At 47.0% G+C, this 12,743-nt stretch overlaps 1 protein-coding gene across 1 annotated transcript in view; it reads left to right on the forward strand.

Moving 5' to 3' along the window:
- FLVCR2 (FLVCR choline and putative heme transporter 2) overlaps positions 1–12,743 on the forward strand; it is a 34,373-nt gene that overhangs the window by 7,968 nt on the left and 13,662 nt on the right. Inside the window, exons 2-5 of the mRNA XM_069858399.1 lie at positions 2,411–2,552; positions 3,710–3,847; positions 7,997–8,064; positions 8,851–8,954. Of these exons, the coding sequence (XP_069714500.1) occupies positions 2,411–2,552; positions 3,710–3,847; positions 7,997–8,064; positions 8,851–8,954 (452 nt within the window). The remainder of the gene's footprint in view (positions 1–2,410; positions 2,553–3,709; positions 3,848–7,996; positions 8,065–8,850; positions 8,955–12,743) is intronic.

A 12,743-nucleotide genomic window follows, 5' to 3' on the forward strand; every position in this document is an offset into this window, starting at 1 on the left:
CTAGAGCCTATATGTCTAGGTCTTGGAGACCATTCTGCTTGTACAAAGGTTGGAGTTTCTTATTTGTATGCTGGTGAGAGGGACCACACTATGAGCCCTAAGGACTAGTACCCTTTGTAAGGAGTGTAGCACAGACTGCTGCAGAATCAACCTTGGCTTTACATTGCTTTATTTTCTTTGCCCTGACCTGAGAGGTGTGGAGAAGGAAGAGAAGTTGGTTTTTTTTTTCCTTGCTAAGGTGTCTTTAATTTTTCTGATTAACCGATTACAGTGTTATCTGTTGGGTTGATGGTGAAGTGGGCACTGGCCTGCTGAGAACCAGGCTGAAAATCTCCTTGTGAAGGGTAAGGTGTGTTTTGTATGACACTCATCATGTTGTTGACAGCTTGTCTTTGTATCTAAAAATGGTCTGGGTAATCCAGGGTCTGTGAATGTCCTCCATGGAGTCTTCATTCTTATCAAGTCAACGGGCCTCATCTTCGTAGGATTAACAACATCAGTTGCTATGAAAATTAAGATGTAGCTCCTATTGCTATGATTTCTGGGAGATTTTTTCTTTCCTTCTACCACCTAGTCCTTCTCAAGAGTTTAACAAACTCTTAATGGATAAAGTGGTTCCCTTTTTTGGAAGGAATGAGAAGACACAGATCCATTTATGCTTAGATAAAATTGTTCAAGTCTTCTGAGAAGACAGCAACAGTGTCCAAGAGATCTGAGTAAGTCTGTGTCCTGTTGAGTAAGCAATAACTATAGGACTTCCCAGTAAAGAATTTCTGAACAATTTGCAAAAGAGATTCTCGATGCCTTCTCTGCTAGGTATCATAGAATCACCAGGTTGGAAAGCTTGAATCTTTGTGAATGCTAAGAAGATAGGAGTAGAGTAGAGCCCTATGTGGGTTTGTCCTGGGCTGAACAGGCGTGCTGGAGCCACAGGTCTGCGCTTGGGCCACAAGCGGTGTGAAATAAATGTGCTGCAGAGACAAACGACCCTCTGCCCTCTAGGAGCGATCTCTGTGAGCACCTGTGTTTGGTGCAGTTGCCCTTTCTGTGCAGCTGCAGGCTTGTTACCTTTGTGCAGAGAAAGGGGAGGCTGGCAATTTAATGGGGATCAGAGCTTGAAGCCTCTAAGCCAGCTGATAATTGTGTGTGTAAGTCTCCGGGATCAGAGGACAGTGGAGAGTCAGAGAGCAGGCCTGACTTGTGATGAGAGGCTGGGGATAGGCTATGTCCAAACAAAGTTGAGTGCTGGCAAGTCTAGTCCTTTGTCAGAGGCTCCCTGTGCCCTGTGGGTGTTAGGAAGGTTTAACCTCCTAATGGTCTCTTATTTTTCCTTCTAAGCTTTCTTGGCTTGCTGTCCGGGACAGCATGATGTGTGTCTATCTTCAATCCATTTAACCAATCACCGAATGTTCTCATTCCTGACAGTGCCCTAAACTGGTGGGGCGCATCTGTAATCTTGTGGTGACTCTTCCCACTGGCTCCCTATGATGTCCCAGCACCAAGAGCTTGGCGCAGATGCCTGTTGCTGATCCTGACCTACACTATTCCAGGTCCTAGTGGAGGGCAGTGTTTGACAGAGAAGTTTGGCTGGACATTGTTGAATTGGGTGTCGAAGTCTATCAGATAGGTCTGTTTGAAACATAAGCATTCTTCTGTGACTCATGTCGTGAAAATCTACCATCTGGATGGAGGAGTTTGTGGAGGGTATTTTGGGGCATAGTCCTGGCTTTTTTTGGTCCTTGCTTTCCATACTTGTAGAGTAATAGACCCTTTTCAAGGGCCGTGAAGACATCAAGCTCTGCAGAATCATTCTGAAGGGCAGCAGTTGGCTCAGTGGGGCTGTCTTGCTGCTGTTCAGTCATCAGTGAGACATAAACAGCATCCTCTCCAATTTGTTTTCCTGGGACTTGTGCTTGTCTGGCTCAAAAATAAATTGTTTCAACAACTCATTAACCCAGCAAAGACTTGTGGTGGATTTTGACAGTCTTGTTTACTGCAATTTTTAATGAGCAAAATTGGATTACCAGGTGATTGGGCCAGCATCAGGGCAGGTGCATGATAAGGATTGGGATGTGTGTTTGGATAGGAATATCCATGCATGAGGGAGGACAGGGGAATCAAGACCTCCACTTCAGTGGAGGCAGGTATTCGTTCTGCTGAATTCTGTTGTAAAACCTTGGCTTGAGTATCCTGACAATTATGAGTGCAGTGGGGGACACTTCTCTTATGGCCTAAATGCAATGTGTATCTAGCTTTTATCTCTTAACTGTTGGGTGGTAAAGAAGATATTTGGCCTAGGTTGTGAAGTTGGAATAGGCTGGGTACCTGGGGGATGAGCTGTGGGATGGTGGCAGTGTTGTGGTTCAACATTACACCTCTGTGTAATCTGTGTCCCCTCTCTCCTGCTCAGCTTGGCATCGCTATGGGCTTTCTGGTCCCTCCAGTTCTGGTTCCTAATGTGGAGGATGTGGAGAAGCTGGCCTACCACATCAGCATCATGTTCTTTATTACTGCAGGCGTGGCAACAGCCCTATTCATCCTGGTCATCATAGGTAAGGAGGTGGGAAAATGCACATGAAACCAGGTGCAGTACTGTATCTTGCTGCTTCAAGCCCATGATGAACAGCACATGCAGAAGGGGGTGCAAGAGATTGTAGAGGCCCGCCAAATTGTTTGTTTCATCCTTTGATTGCATGTGTAATAAAACCCCGCCATGAGTAAGTTCTTTAAAAAACAGTAGAAATCTTCCAGGGTACACAGTCATCTTGCCTGCAAACAGGGTGCTGGACCTTGGGTTATGTCTCAGACCTGATTGCCTCTTGAGGGTAGGCAGAAAGAGGCAGGTGATATGGTGTCACAGGAGCAAGCTGTTCCCAGGAGAAAAAGAAGATAACCAGTTAAGAGTGGAAAGGAAGAAGCATTAGGTGCAGTAGCAGGACACCAGCGGTGCAGTTCCTCTGCTTAACACATGAAGTGGAAGCCAGATCTTCAGCATGAAAGATTGGCTTGCTCTCTGAAGAGCAGAGCGTGTCTGCTGAAGTCCATGTAAATTTTTTTTTTTTGGCTCCTCTTGCCAGCTTGTTCATATTGCCTGGTGGCTGAATCAAATGTAGACATTAAAGAATCTGGGTCAGGAAATAGACAAGGTACAAAAATGGCTGTCTAGCACCCAGTACAGCAGTATTGCCTGCAACTGGGATTTTTGGATCTACTTTAATGCTAGTTAGGGATAGCAGATGGCTTGGCCAGCCTAAGAAGTGCCAGGCCTGAAATAAAACCTGGTGTAAGACATTGGTCCCTAGACACTGGGCACTGCAGGGCAGTAGGCCACCTTTTCCAGCTGGCTTTTCCCATTCCAGTTTTGCATTTGTAGCTCCATGTAGCACTTTTGTGGGTGTCTGGCTGGCCATCTTCCTGGGAACAAAGGCATTAGTCCTGTGAGCTCTTTCGTTGCTACCAGACACTGCCTACACAAAAAGCTAATTGAAGGCAAGGTGTTACCCCAGTGGCAGGAGTTATTGTTGGAGAGACCCTGTTCTCTTCTGTTTGTGGATACGTTCCTGCATGGAGATAAAAGCTTAAGGACAATTATGTTTTTTGTACACTTGGTTTTGCTAATGCCTCTGCAGTCCCTTAGTTTCTACCCACAGTGTGTGCTCAGGCCCCCCGATTGCACTGTTACAAATGTGTGCTTTGTGTCTGGTTTTAGTCTTCAAGGAGAAGCCCAAATACCCTCCAAGCCGAGCTCAGGCCTTGATCCAGTCAGGACCGGTAGAGTATTCCTACGTGAAATCAATCCTCCGTCTGTTCCGCAACACCAACTTTTTGCTGCTTATGATCACTTATGGTAAGATCTGACCTTTCTTCTCTGCACTTACCACTGCTAGACGTGCTTAACTTCTCCCTCTGTCTTTGTGCTCTGCTAAGGCAGTAACTGGCCTGGGTTGTTTTAGGGGAGCATAAGGAGAGCTGTGCTGCCAGAGAACAGGAGTCCTTCTGTCCTTGTAGTCTCCATCTCTGGTTACAAGCAAATAGAGGAAGAACAAAAGCAAGGCAAACACACAGAGGACAATGTGCCCCTGCTACTGTTCATCACTCCTCAGGGGGGAAGTTAAATAGTGCTTGAAGTTCTACTGTTCTGCCAGCAGTTGTGCCTAACAGACCTGAATGATGAGTAACTAATGTTAGAGAGAGTGAGGTGGTGGCATTGTACCTTCTGTGGGTGGTAATGGTCTTTGAAATTGTTGAAATCTTTTCTCCCTTCTCAGTGCAGTAGTCTTCTAGCAATGGCCCTCTCAGATCACCCTTAAGCTCTGCTGTTTTGCATTGTAACTGCTCTTATGTTTGGTTTTTTTCATAGTACATGACGCCCCCTCAGAAAGTGGAGACAGAAAAAACTGTCAGGCAAACTGTGTCTAAAAGTTGGATTTTGTCGTCTGTTCAGTTTGCAATTGCCCTTCAGGGAAAAGAAAGGGGAAAACATTTGTTCTAGTAGGTGGAAACAAGTCCGAGAGGAGTGCTTTCAGTACACAGAGCATGTTTAGAATCTGACCTCCCCAGGGTAATTCCCTCTGGCAGTCACAGACAACTTGGAACGGCTGTTCAGTGGCTCATAATTAAGTCTTTCTTCCTGCTGGTCTGTGCATTATTCTGTTCCTCTCTCTGCGTCAGCCTCATGTTAATCTCCAGCTTGCCTTGAAGTGGTGACTGTTACTCAGAGAGGGAACTATGCAGTGAAACTTTTTTAAACTAGTCTGCCTCTAAAATGGGGACAGTTTTTCCTACTCAAGTCAGAAGTTATGTTGGCCAAGATTTAAAACACCTGCAGCCACATGAGTGCAACTGAGTCATCTTCCCTAGCTAACATGAAGATATCTGCAGCCTCTCTTAAGGTTTGTATTAGCATAGTGTGTGTTAGGGGAAAAAGGGAGAAATCTACTGCTTGTTCCTCTCCCCTGCCCGTAGAAAGAACGGCAGCCCTTACATGACGCCAGGTCAGAACAGGTCTGCAGACCTTTAAGGTCATAATGTTACCAGCACCTGCCAATTCCTTTCCTGTAGTAAGACTTGCAGTGCTGGAAACATTGGTGGCATTGTGGCTATGTTAGTGCTAGTGAACTGTTTTTCAGGAAAACCCTCAGACAGCCTTTTCCCAAAGGCTACTGACATTGCTTCCATAAAGCTGAGGTGTAACGTGGAGTGGGCATTAAGAAACTCTTAGTTCATTGGATTGCGCTCCGCACTGGAGAGCAACTGTAACTGCATGTTTCTTCTGGGAGGCAGCAGGCAGGAAAAGGGTAGAAAAGACTTGGTAAAGTGGGAGTGATTGGACAGCCTCAGAGAATCAGCATTTGGAAAGGTGATGGAGCAGTGAGCAGGAGGCAGGGCAATGAGATCTGTGTAAAGAACCATTGTCCTGGGAGGTGACTGTGAGGGTGAAGAAGAGGGAGACCAATAGTTTGGCATGGAGGCAATAGGCTGCTGAACTACAGAAGACTTGGTTTTTAGTCTGAGGCTTAATAAGGGCTTCTTTTGGAGCTGTAGGCAGTAGACTTTCCCTTTCTGACCTCTGTATAATTGAGAAGACACTGTGGGGTCTCAAAAATATTCTTCTACAGCACATTACAAGTAAACTACGGTAACTAATGAATCACGTGGGACTGGACCTTCAGAAGTCCTGCTCCCAGCTACTAGTTCTGGTTTTCCTCTTCTGTATGGGCAAATGGTCATTGCCACACTGAAAACAACCCTTGCCTGTTTTATAGGCATTCAAACAGCCGTACTTCATGGAGACACTTCCCTGAGAACTGTGATACATGAACTGTCTGCAACTTCTGTCAGCCCTCACAAATTCAGCACATTGTCTTGATTCTTAGAATATTTTGCCTGACTCTAGTGCCATGTATTGCTGCCAGCTTTGCATCGCTTTCTGCCCAGCTTGGGATCAGAGGCCCTTCTCTCTCTTGGAAATATCACGCATCACAGAGCTGCTATGAAGCTGGCATACTGACAGCATCAGCTACCAGAGCAGTGTCTGGCTGTCCCCACAAGGCTGCTGTCCTCTTGGCTGGGTGAGAAGTAGAGGTATATGCTCTGCGTTTATGTCCAGCTTTGAAGTAAAGGAGTAGTGGGCAAAGGGATAGTGCTGATCTGCCATACTCGCGTGTCCTGGCGCTGCGGTTTGTGGCTTCTCCTCGTGAGTACAGTGCTCCAGAGGTGGAGATAAGATGAAGCTGTATTAGGCTCTTGTGGACTCTTTTGCTATAGTGGCTATATATAGTGGTGTTGCAAAGATCGAGCTCTCAGTGCTGGAGGGTGCCTCCTTGCTGTGGGATCTATAATTATTCTCCCTTCTCTCAGGCTGCTGGCCTAACTGGAGTTTCCATCTTTTCTGAGTAACTCTGGGAAGAGATTGACATGCTTTGGGAGCAGGGAGGGTTGTCACAGGCAGTTGTCTTCTTTGGGATCACTTACATAAGATTCTTCATTTGTTCTCTGTGCCATGAAGCTGTGGAGCAAGCTCTGCCTAATGTTGTCAGGGATGGCATGTGAAGCCTGATGTCCCCTCCAGCTGCCAATTTTGTGGCTCCTCAGAGTGCTCCATGAGCTGTGTAGGGCAATGAGTATTCAGTCTCTCAGTGGAGGAGTGAGCTAGAGGCAGGAATGCTGACCACATCAGGGATAGGAGAGCTGCAGGACCTCAGGGTTAGAGTAGCTCAAGGTTTTGTACCCTTTGTCAAAGCTCTGTCTGCTAGACTGCACTTCTGTATCTTGTCTTGCAGTATTTCTGCTGTAGCCGAGGCTGGCAGAGGAGAAGTAGGAAGTGAGTACTTGACGGGTATCTTGTTCTGTCAGGATTTCAGGCTTCTGTGCCAGAGTTTTTAAACCCATGCCTCCTTATGGAGCTTTTAGATGTGTGAGCTTCAGTGGTGAAATCTGTGTCCCCATCCCCTCCTCCATCAGGATCACTGAAGCCTTGAAGAGAAACTAACTGCAAATGTAAATGACTTTCTGAGAAAAAAGTTGCCACAGGCTGTTACAGACCTCATCCACCTGAGGAAGGTTTCTCAGTATCGAGAGTGTAGCCGTTGTGGTACTGCTGGTCCAGCGCCCATGTAGATGTTCTTGTCTACTATAAGCAGAGCTACTGGTTTTTGTTCCCTTTGGGAAGGTGCTAGCTGAAGCAGAGTGTCTGAATGGGGCTTGACCAGTATCACACCAATGGTTTCCATTCTCACCTTGGGTGATACTGAGAAACCTTTACCAGGTGGCTGATGCCTGTAACAGTTAATCTAACTTCCCTTTCAGAAAGACGATTACTTTCACAGTTGTTGCGTTTTTTTCAGGCTTCAGTGATATCTTTTAAACTGCGAGACTTTTCCCGTGCAGACACACACAGAAGGCACCTGGGGGAAGTCCCGTCTGTGCTTCACCGTCAGCTTTGCTCCTACTTGCCTTCTGGTGATTCTTGGCTTGGAGAGGATGTTTTATACTGTCTCTCAGCAGGGAGAGTGCAGTCAGGCTCTTCCCAGGGAGGAAACCATGCAGGTCAATAGCTCTGGTGCTAATTGAACCCTAGGCCTTTGTTAAAGGTGTGATGTTGAGGCAGTTGCTTTTTGAGTATTTTATGTTGTCTTGTGGGGAGGAGAAAAACCCAATGCTAAAGATTCATCTGGTTGTGAGGGAGGGTTGGGACCGTATGAAAGACTTGCAAGACCTTTCAGTACCGAAATATGCACAGACCTTCATCTAGCTGCTAAGGTAAGAACCATTTTGAAACTGCAGAGTGGTTCCTCCTGCATGCTGAGATCTGGCTGTCCTTGGTCTGGATTTCTTTCAGTAACCCTATGTCTAGCCAGTCTGGCTGGCTCTCCTGAAATTTAGCGGCCTTGTTACAGATCTCTGTTCAGTTAACTCTCTCTGCATTTATACCCTTTCACTACCCAGCAGGAGAGTAGCAGGCTCTGAATGTGTTGCATTTTTATCCCCCTCTCAGGTCTGAATGCAGGTTGCTTCTACGCCCTGTCCACTCTGCTGAGCCGCATGGTGATGAATCACTACCCAGTAAGTGCTTCCAACCCTCATAGCCCTCTGATGCTTGATGTTGTCCAGCACTGGCTGCCAAAGAAGAGTCTGTGAGGAATGCAATACCAGAGCAGTCCCGGCTGACTCTGGCACTAGTTGGCTGCCTGGCAGGAGAGCATTGGTTCCTCTAGTTCTTTACATCACCCAGTGCAAAAGCCAGCAAGCTCCAGCAAAGGCGGCTTTTTTGCACCCTAAATGACAGCATTTCTTCTGAGAAATTCTTGGAGCAATTGCCTTTGCCTTGTTCCTGACAGGAATTTCTACTGGAACATCTGTACCAGGAGGCTGCCCACACTCGTGCTCTGATGGCAGAAAGGTGGGGTGCCTCAGGAGCTGAGCCACTGTACAGTTTACTGCTGGGGCAGTGTGGCAGAGAGCTCCTTTCTGTGCTGCCTTACACTGGGTCCCAGTGTTTCCTGGTTGATCTGGCCTGAATCCGAACACCAGGCAGCGAGCTTCATAGAGTTTATGCTGACTCCTCTGAGAGTGTTCATGCTGCCCAGTGCCCACGTTTTTCTCTGGGCTGGCTCAGAAATAAGTGCTAAATCACTCTTCTTCATGGACCAGAGCAGGATATCACATTGGTTTATAATTGGGCCCAAAAGTGTTCTCGCAAAGGCTAGTTTTGTTAGTGTGTTGCCAGCAGAAGACGAGAATGGATCACTAACTTTGGTGTCTCTTCCTCTCTGGGTTCTTTGCATTTTGCTTCTTGATGGCTATGTCTTGGCATCTGCATTTTGTGAGTGTTTGTGTATCTGACCACAGGGGGAGGAGGTGAATGCTGGCAGGATTGGACTCACCATTGTACTGTCGGGGATGGTTGGGGCTCTAATCGCCGGCATCTGGTTGGACAGAACCAAAACCTACAAGTAAGTCCCTTGTTTGCATCTCTACCCCTACTGACTGTACTCATCCCCCATACTGTGCAAGGAGCAACCTTGTGCAGTTGCAACTTGGCAGTCCAGGAATCGAATCATTGGGAGGGTTTGTAAGTTAAAAAAGGCCGTTCTTCAAAATCCAGTTAGTCTAAAGTAAAGTTTGGAGCTGTGTGTTAGTCTGCACTGGGCCCTTACAAGGTCTGGTTGTAGTGGTCCTTGGGGAGGCAAAGGCAGAGGATGAGAAGGCCCAGCAGCTGCTTTGTCAGGGATGGGAGAGTTCTTGGTGCAAGCAGAATTAACACTTTACCAGACCATTTCTCAGGTCTTACTAACCAGCTTCTGTGAATCTTTGGCTTAATGAAAGGTACATTGAATCCAGTGCGTGAGGGCATGCTGCTGTATTTAGGGAATAATGCATAAGGGGCATTGGGATTGTGCATGGATTATCCTGGTTTTGCTGCCTGGTGGGTTGGGAAGGCAGGTCTTGCCAGCATGCTCTGCCATCTGCAAAGGGCCTGATGTGAGTCTTTGTGTGTCCTGCAGCTCCCAGTCCTCAGGAACACAGATCTCGCTGACAGACCTCTGTAGGCTGTCTTGGGAGATGAAGAGTGCCTCTCCTGTCATATGTTGGAATCCGTGTAATCAGCTTTTCAGTTTCCCTATTGGCTTTGAGAACTGTGTCATAAACTGTTGTCTGAGCAGGTTGGGTGAGAGGGGGCTTTACTGGTGATAAACTGAAGGCTACTTCAGACTTTTTTTTCTTTGCAGCAGCTTTTTACCTGGGGGAGTCATGCCATTATTCTACATGGTATCTTGGGCCAGAAAAGCATGTTCTCATTGTGGGTGGCTTAGATGAATCTGGCTAGCTGGAGGCTTGCAGTTTCTGAAGTGGGCTCTGGCCCTAGCTGTCAAGTACAGGGATCAAAAATGGAGAGAAAATGGTCTTCTCTAACAGGAAAGAATGGTAGCTGAGGACTTCTAGGGGTGCAGAGAAGGAGGAGCAGATGACTAACACAGAGACTGGTCGCTCGTTACTGTTTATAGATCATTGGGTGCCACTGAATACTTTTCATTTGGCAGCCCTGTTAGAATGGCACTAGCTAACTGCAATGTAACTTGTGTTTCTTTCCAGCCCAGGGCTGGTGGTAAGGTGGCCTCGACTAGCACTGCCAGGCCAGGTGATGTTCGTCATTCTCCCTAAGGTTGCAGCATGAAGGCTGAAGAGCTTTGTGACTCAGCAGGCAGAGCTTGTCTTGAAATTTAGCAGCATGGGAGAGAAGAAAAAGAAAATAATTCTGGATTTGCTCCACAGCCCCTGCTTGCATGGAGGGACCATGTCACTGGGTAGAACTGCCTTAGGGTGCAGAAAAATAGGGCTATAATACCCATGGTATTTATCCTACAGACCCCAGGGACTATCTGGGAATAGATTCAGCCTTAGGTAAGGAAAAACTGCTAAGAATCGGTTCTCCACTGCAGCCCACAAAGTGGATTTCTGTGGAACTAGCAAAATTTTTGAGTGCTACAAGCTTTATTTAGCCCTATTCAAAAGTCTGCTTGAAAAAAACTGTCAAGATGCCAGATGTTCTAGGTAGGTACCCTCCCCCTTTCCTCTGCTGCTCAGATAGTGTCAGGAATGAAATGGTAAGCACATGAAAATCAGGAAGGAAAGATGTCAAGTCCTTTTTTCAGTCAGCTTCTAGGGAGGGAAGCAAGTGAATGGGATCCAGGTGTGATTGAGGGGAGCAGAGGGAGGTTAATAACAGAAGGAATTGCAGAGCTCTACATGCGTGTTTGCTCTTTACTGTCCCATCAGCAGTTTCTTGAAAGGAGAAGGCTGTGCTAAGTCAGGCTTTCCCCATCTGTCATACTTACGCACCAAATGGCCTTGGATTCTTGCTTTTATTTGGCAGGCAAGTCCGTACAACAGCCCCTGAGCTGTTCTTATTTTTGGAATTAGTAGGCGCAGATTTGGCCCATACAAATATGTCAGTTACTTGATGATGAATGAGCAGTCCTAGAATTGGGGCTGCCTCTGGTGGGGTGCCTTGTTGAGAACAGCCCACCTCTTTGAAAAAACCACATTTTGACATCAAGTTAAAAGGGGCTTCGTGTACCTCCTTCAGGTTCCTGGCTTAGAAGAGAGATGGGGCTGTGACATCTGGAGATGGCTGGGTGTTTTGGTATGTGTAGCAGAATCTGGCTCAGAATCAGGGGCTTGGGGACTGAGCTAATCAGCACTTCTCTTTGGCCACACTTTGCTTTTAAGGGCAGTGTTCACATGGCCTTGGGTCCAGCTGGTTCCAGACAGCACTCTGCACTGTCATCTCTGTAAGGTAAGATGTGAGAAGTACTCATCCCTCTCTATTGACTGGGTGGAGGATCCCAAGTGGTATTTTAGACTTAGGTCAGTACAAGCCTAAAGTGCATAGAAATTTGGGAAGGAAAGACTTGGAAATCAGAGAATGCGGCATTTGGTTCTCTTACACTGAAAGGTGAATGCTCTCTTAGCCTAGTTTGGTGTGCGATTTGAGTCATCTTGCTGTACCCCTTTTCTAGTTTAGTCCTTGTGTAGTGGATATGCCTTCACCCTGTCCTGCCATATCGCTTATATAAGTAGTTTATCAAGGCTGTCCTTTTTTGTGACCTTCATACAGGAAGAAAGTTGCGTAAAACTGAGTATCAAGGGATGAGGGGGTGGTGAAAACCAAACCAGCCGTTTCCAGCATCTTCAATGCCTTCAGCAGTGAGGTCCTTCTGGGAGTACAGGGACAGGGCCTTTGCTCAGGGTCTTGCACAGCCTGGAACGTGCCGTCCTCATGCCAAAGCCTGTAGAGGCTATCCATCATCCCAGTCCACATAGCAGAGCACTCTGGAGCATCACGCATCCCAGTGACTAGCTGGGTCTGTGGCATGTGGCTGTAGCCTCTCCCCTGCCTTTGTTAATCTGTTGCTTCAGATTTTGCTTGACTCTTGTGTTTTTGTAGCTCTGATCCCTTGTGAATCTGGTCCTGTCCCTTTGGCTTTCCTCATCCAAGCAACCTTGGGAGTCACAGCTAGTCTGGGCCATACCTGGCCCTGGCTCTTGAGCCTCCTCAGGAGCCGGCTGAACACCAGGAGTTGGGCTTTCCAGTCCAGTACTTTTTCCTGCTGATGCTGGCCCTTTTCACACAAATTCTTTATGTTCTCACAGTCCCTTCTGTGAACATTTTAATCTGCCTCTTAAAAATGTGTCTAGGAGGGCAGATGAATGTCAGGGCAGCTTAGGTTCACCAAAGTGACAAGTGTGTCAGCTCCTGCACAGATCTCCCTCTGGCTCTGGTGCCTTTGTAGCCCTGCTTCCACATGGGTGTACTGAGCTTCCTTCCCACACCCAGAGCACAGAAGCAGGTTAACCTCAGTTGTCCTAAGGTGATGCAGCAGGATGTGTAACTTCTATCCTGCACTGACTGCATTGAGCAACCTCTCAGGAAAACTGGCTTTAGCTGTTCCAATATTTACCTGACAATAATTCCATGTAGAGTCCATGTAGGGCCATCATGGAAACAAGTTGCTAAAAACACCAGGGTGCTGTGCAGATGCCCTCTGTAAATCTGCTTCTCCTTTGGGTTTTTATCTCTCCAGTAACATATTTATGGCTATGATAAGAGGCTTATCAAACAAAACCAGGCATTATTCCATGCCCTGGTGCCCCATAGGCCATAGAGCATTCTTCTTGTTTCATCTAGTGTGCATGGTGACAAAGGCCACTTCCTGAGAAACACCATTCCTTGGAGTTTT

Source organism: Phaenicophaeus curvirostris, chromosome 5 (genome assembly GCF_032191515.1).
Source record: "Phaenicophaeus curvirostris isolate KB17595 chromosome 5, BPBGC_Pcur_1.0, whole genome shotgun sequence".
In the NCBI taxonomy this organism is placed as follows: domain Eukaryota; kingdom Metazoa; phylum Chordata; class Aves; order Cuculiformes; family Cuculidae; genus Phaenicophaeus; species Phaenicophaeus curvirostris.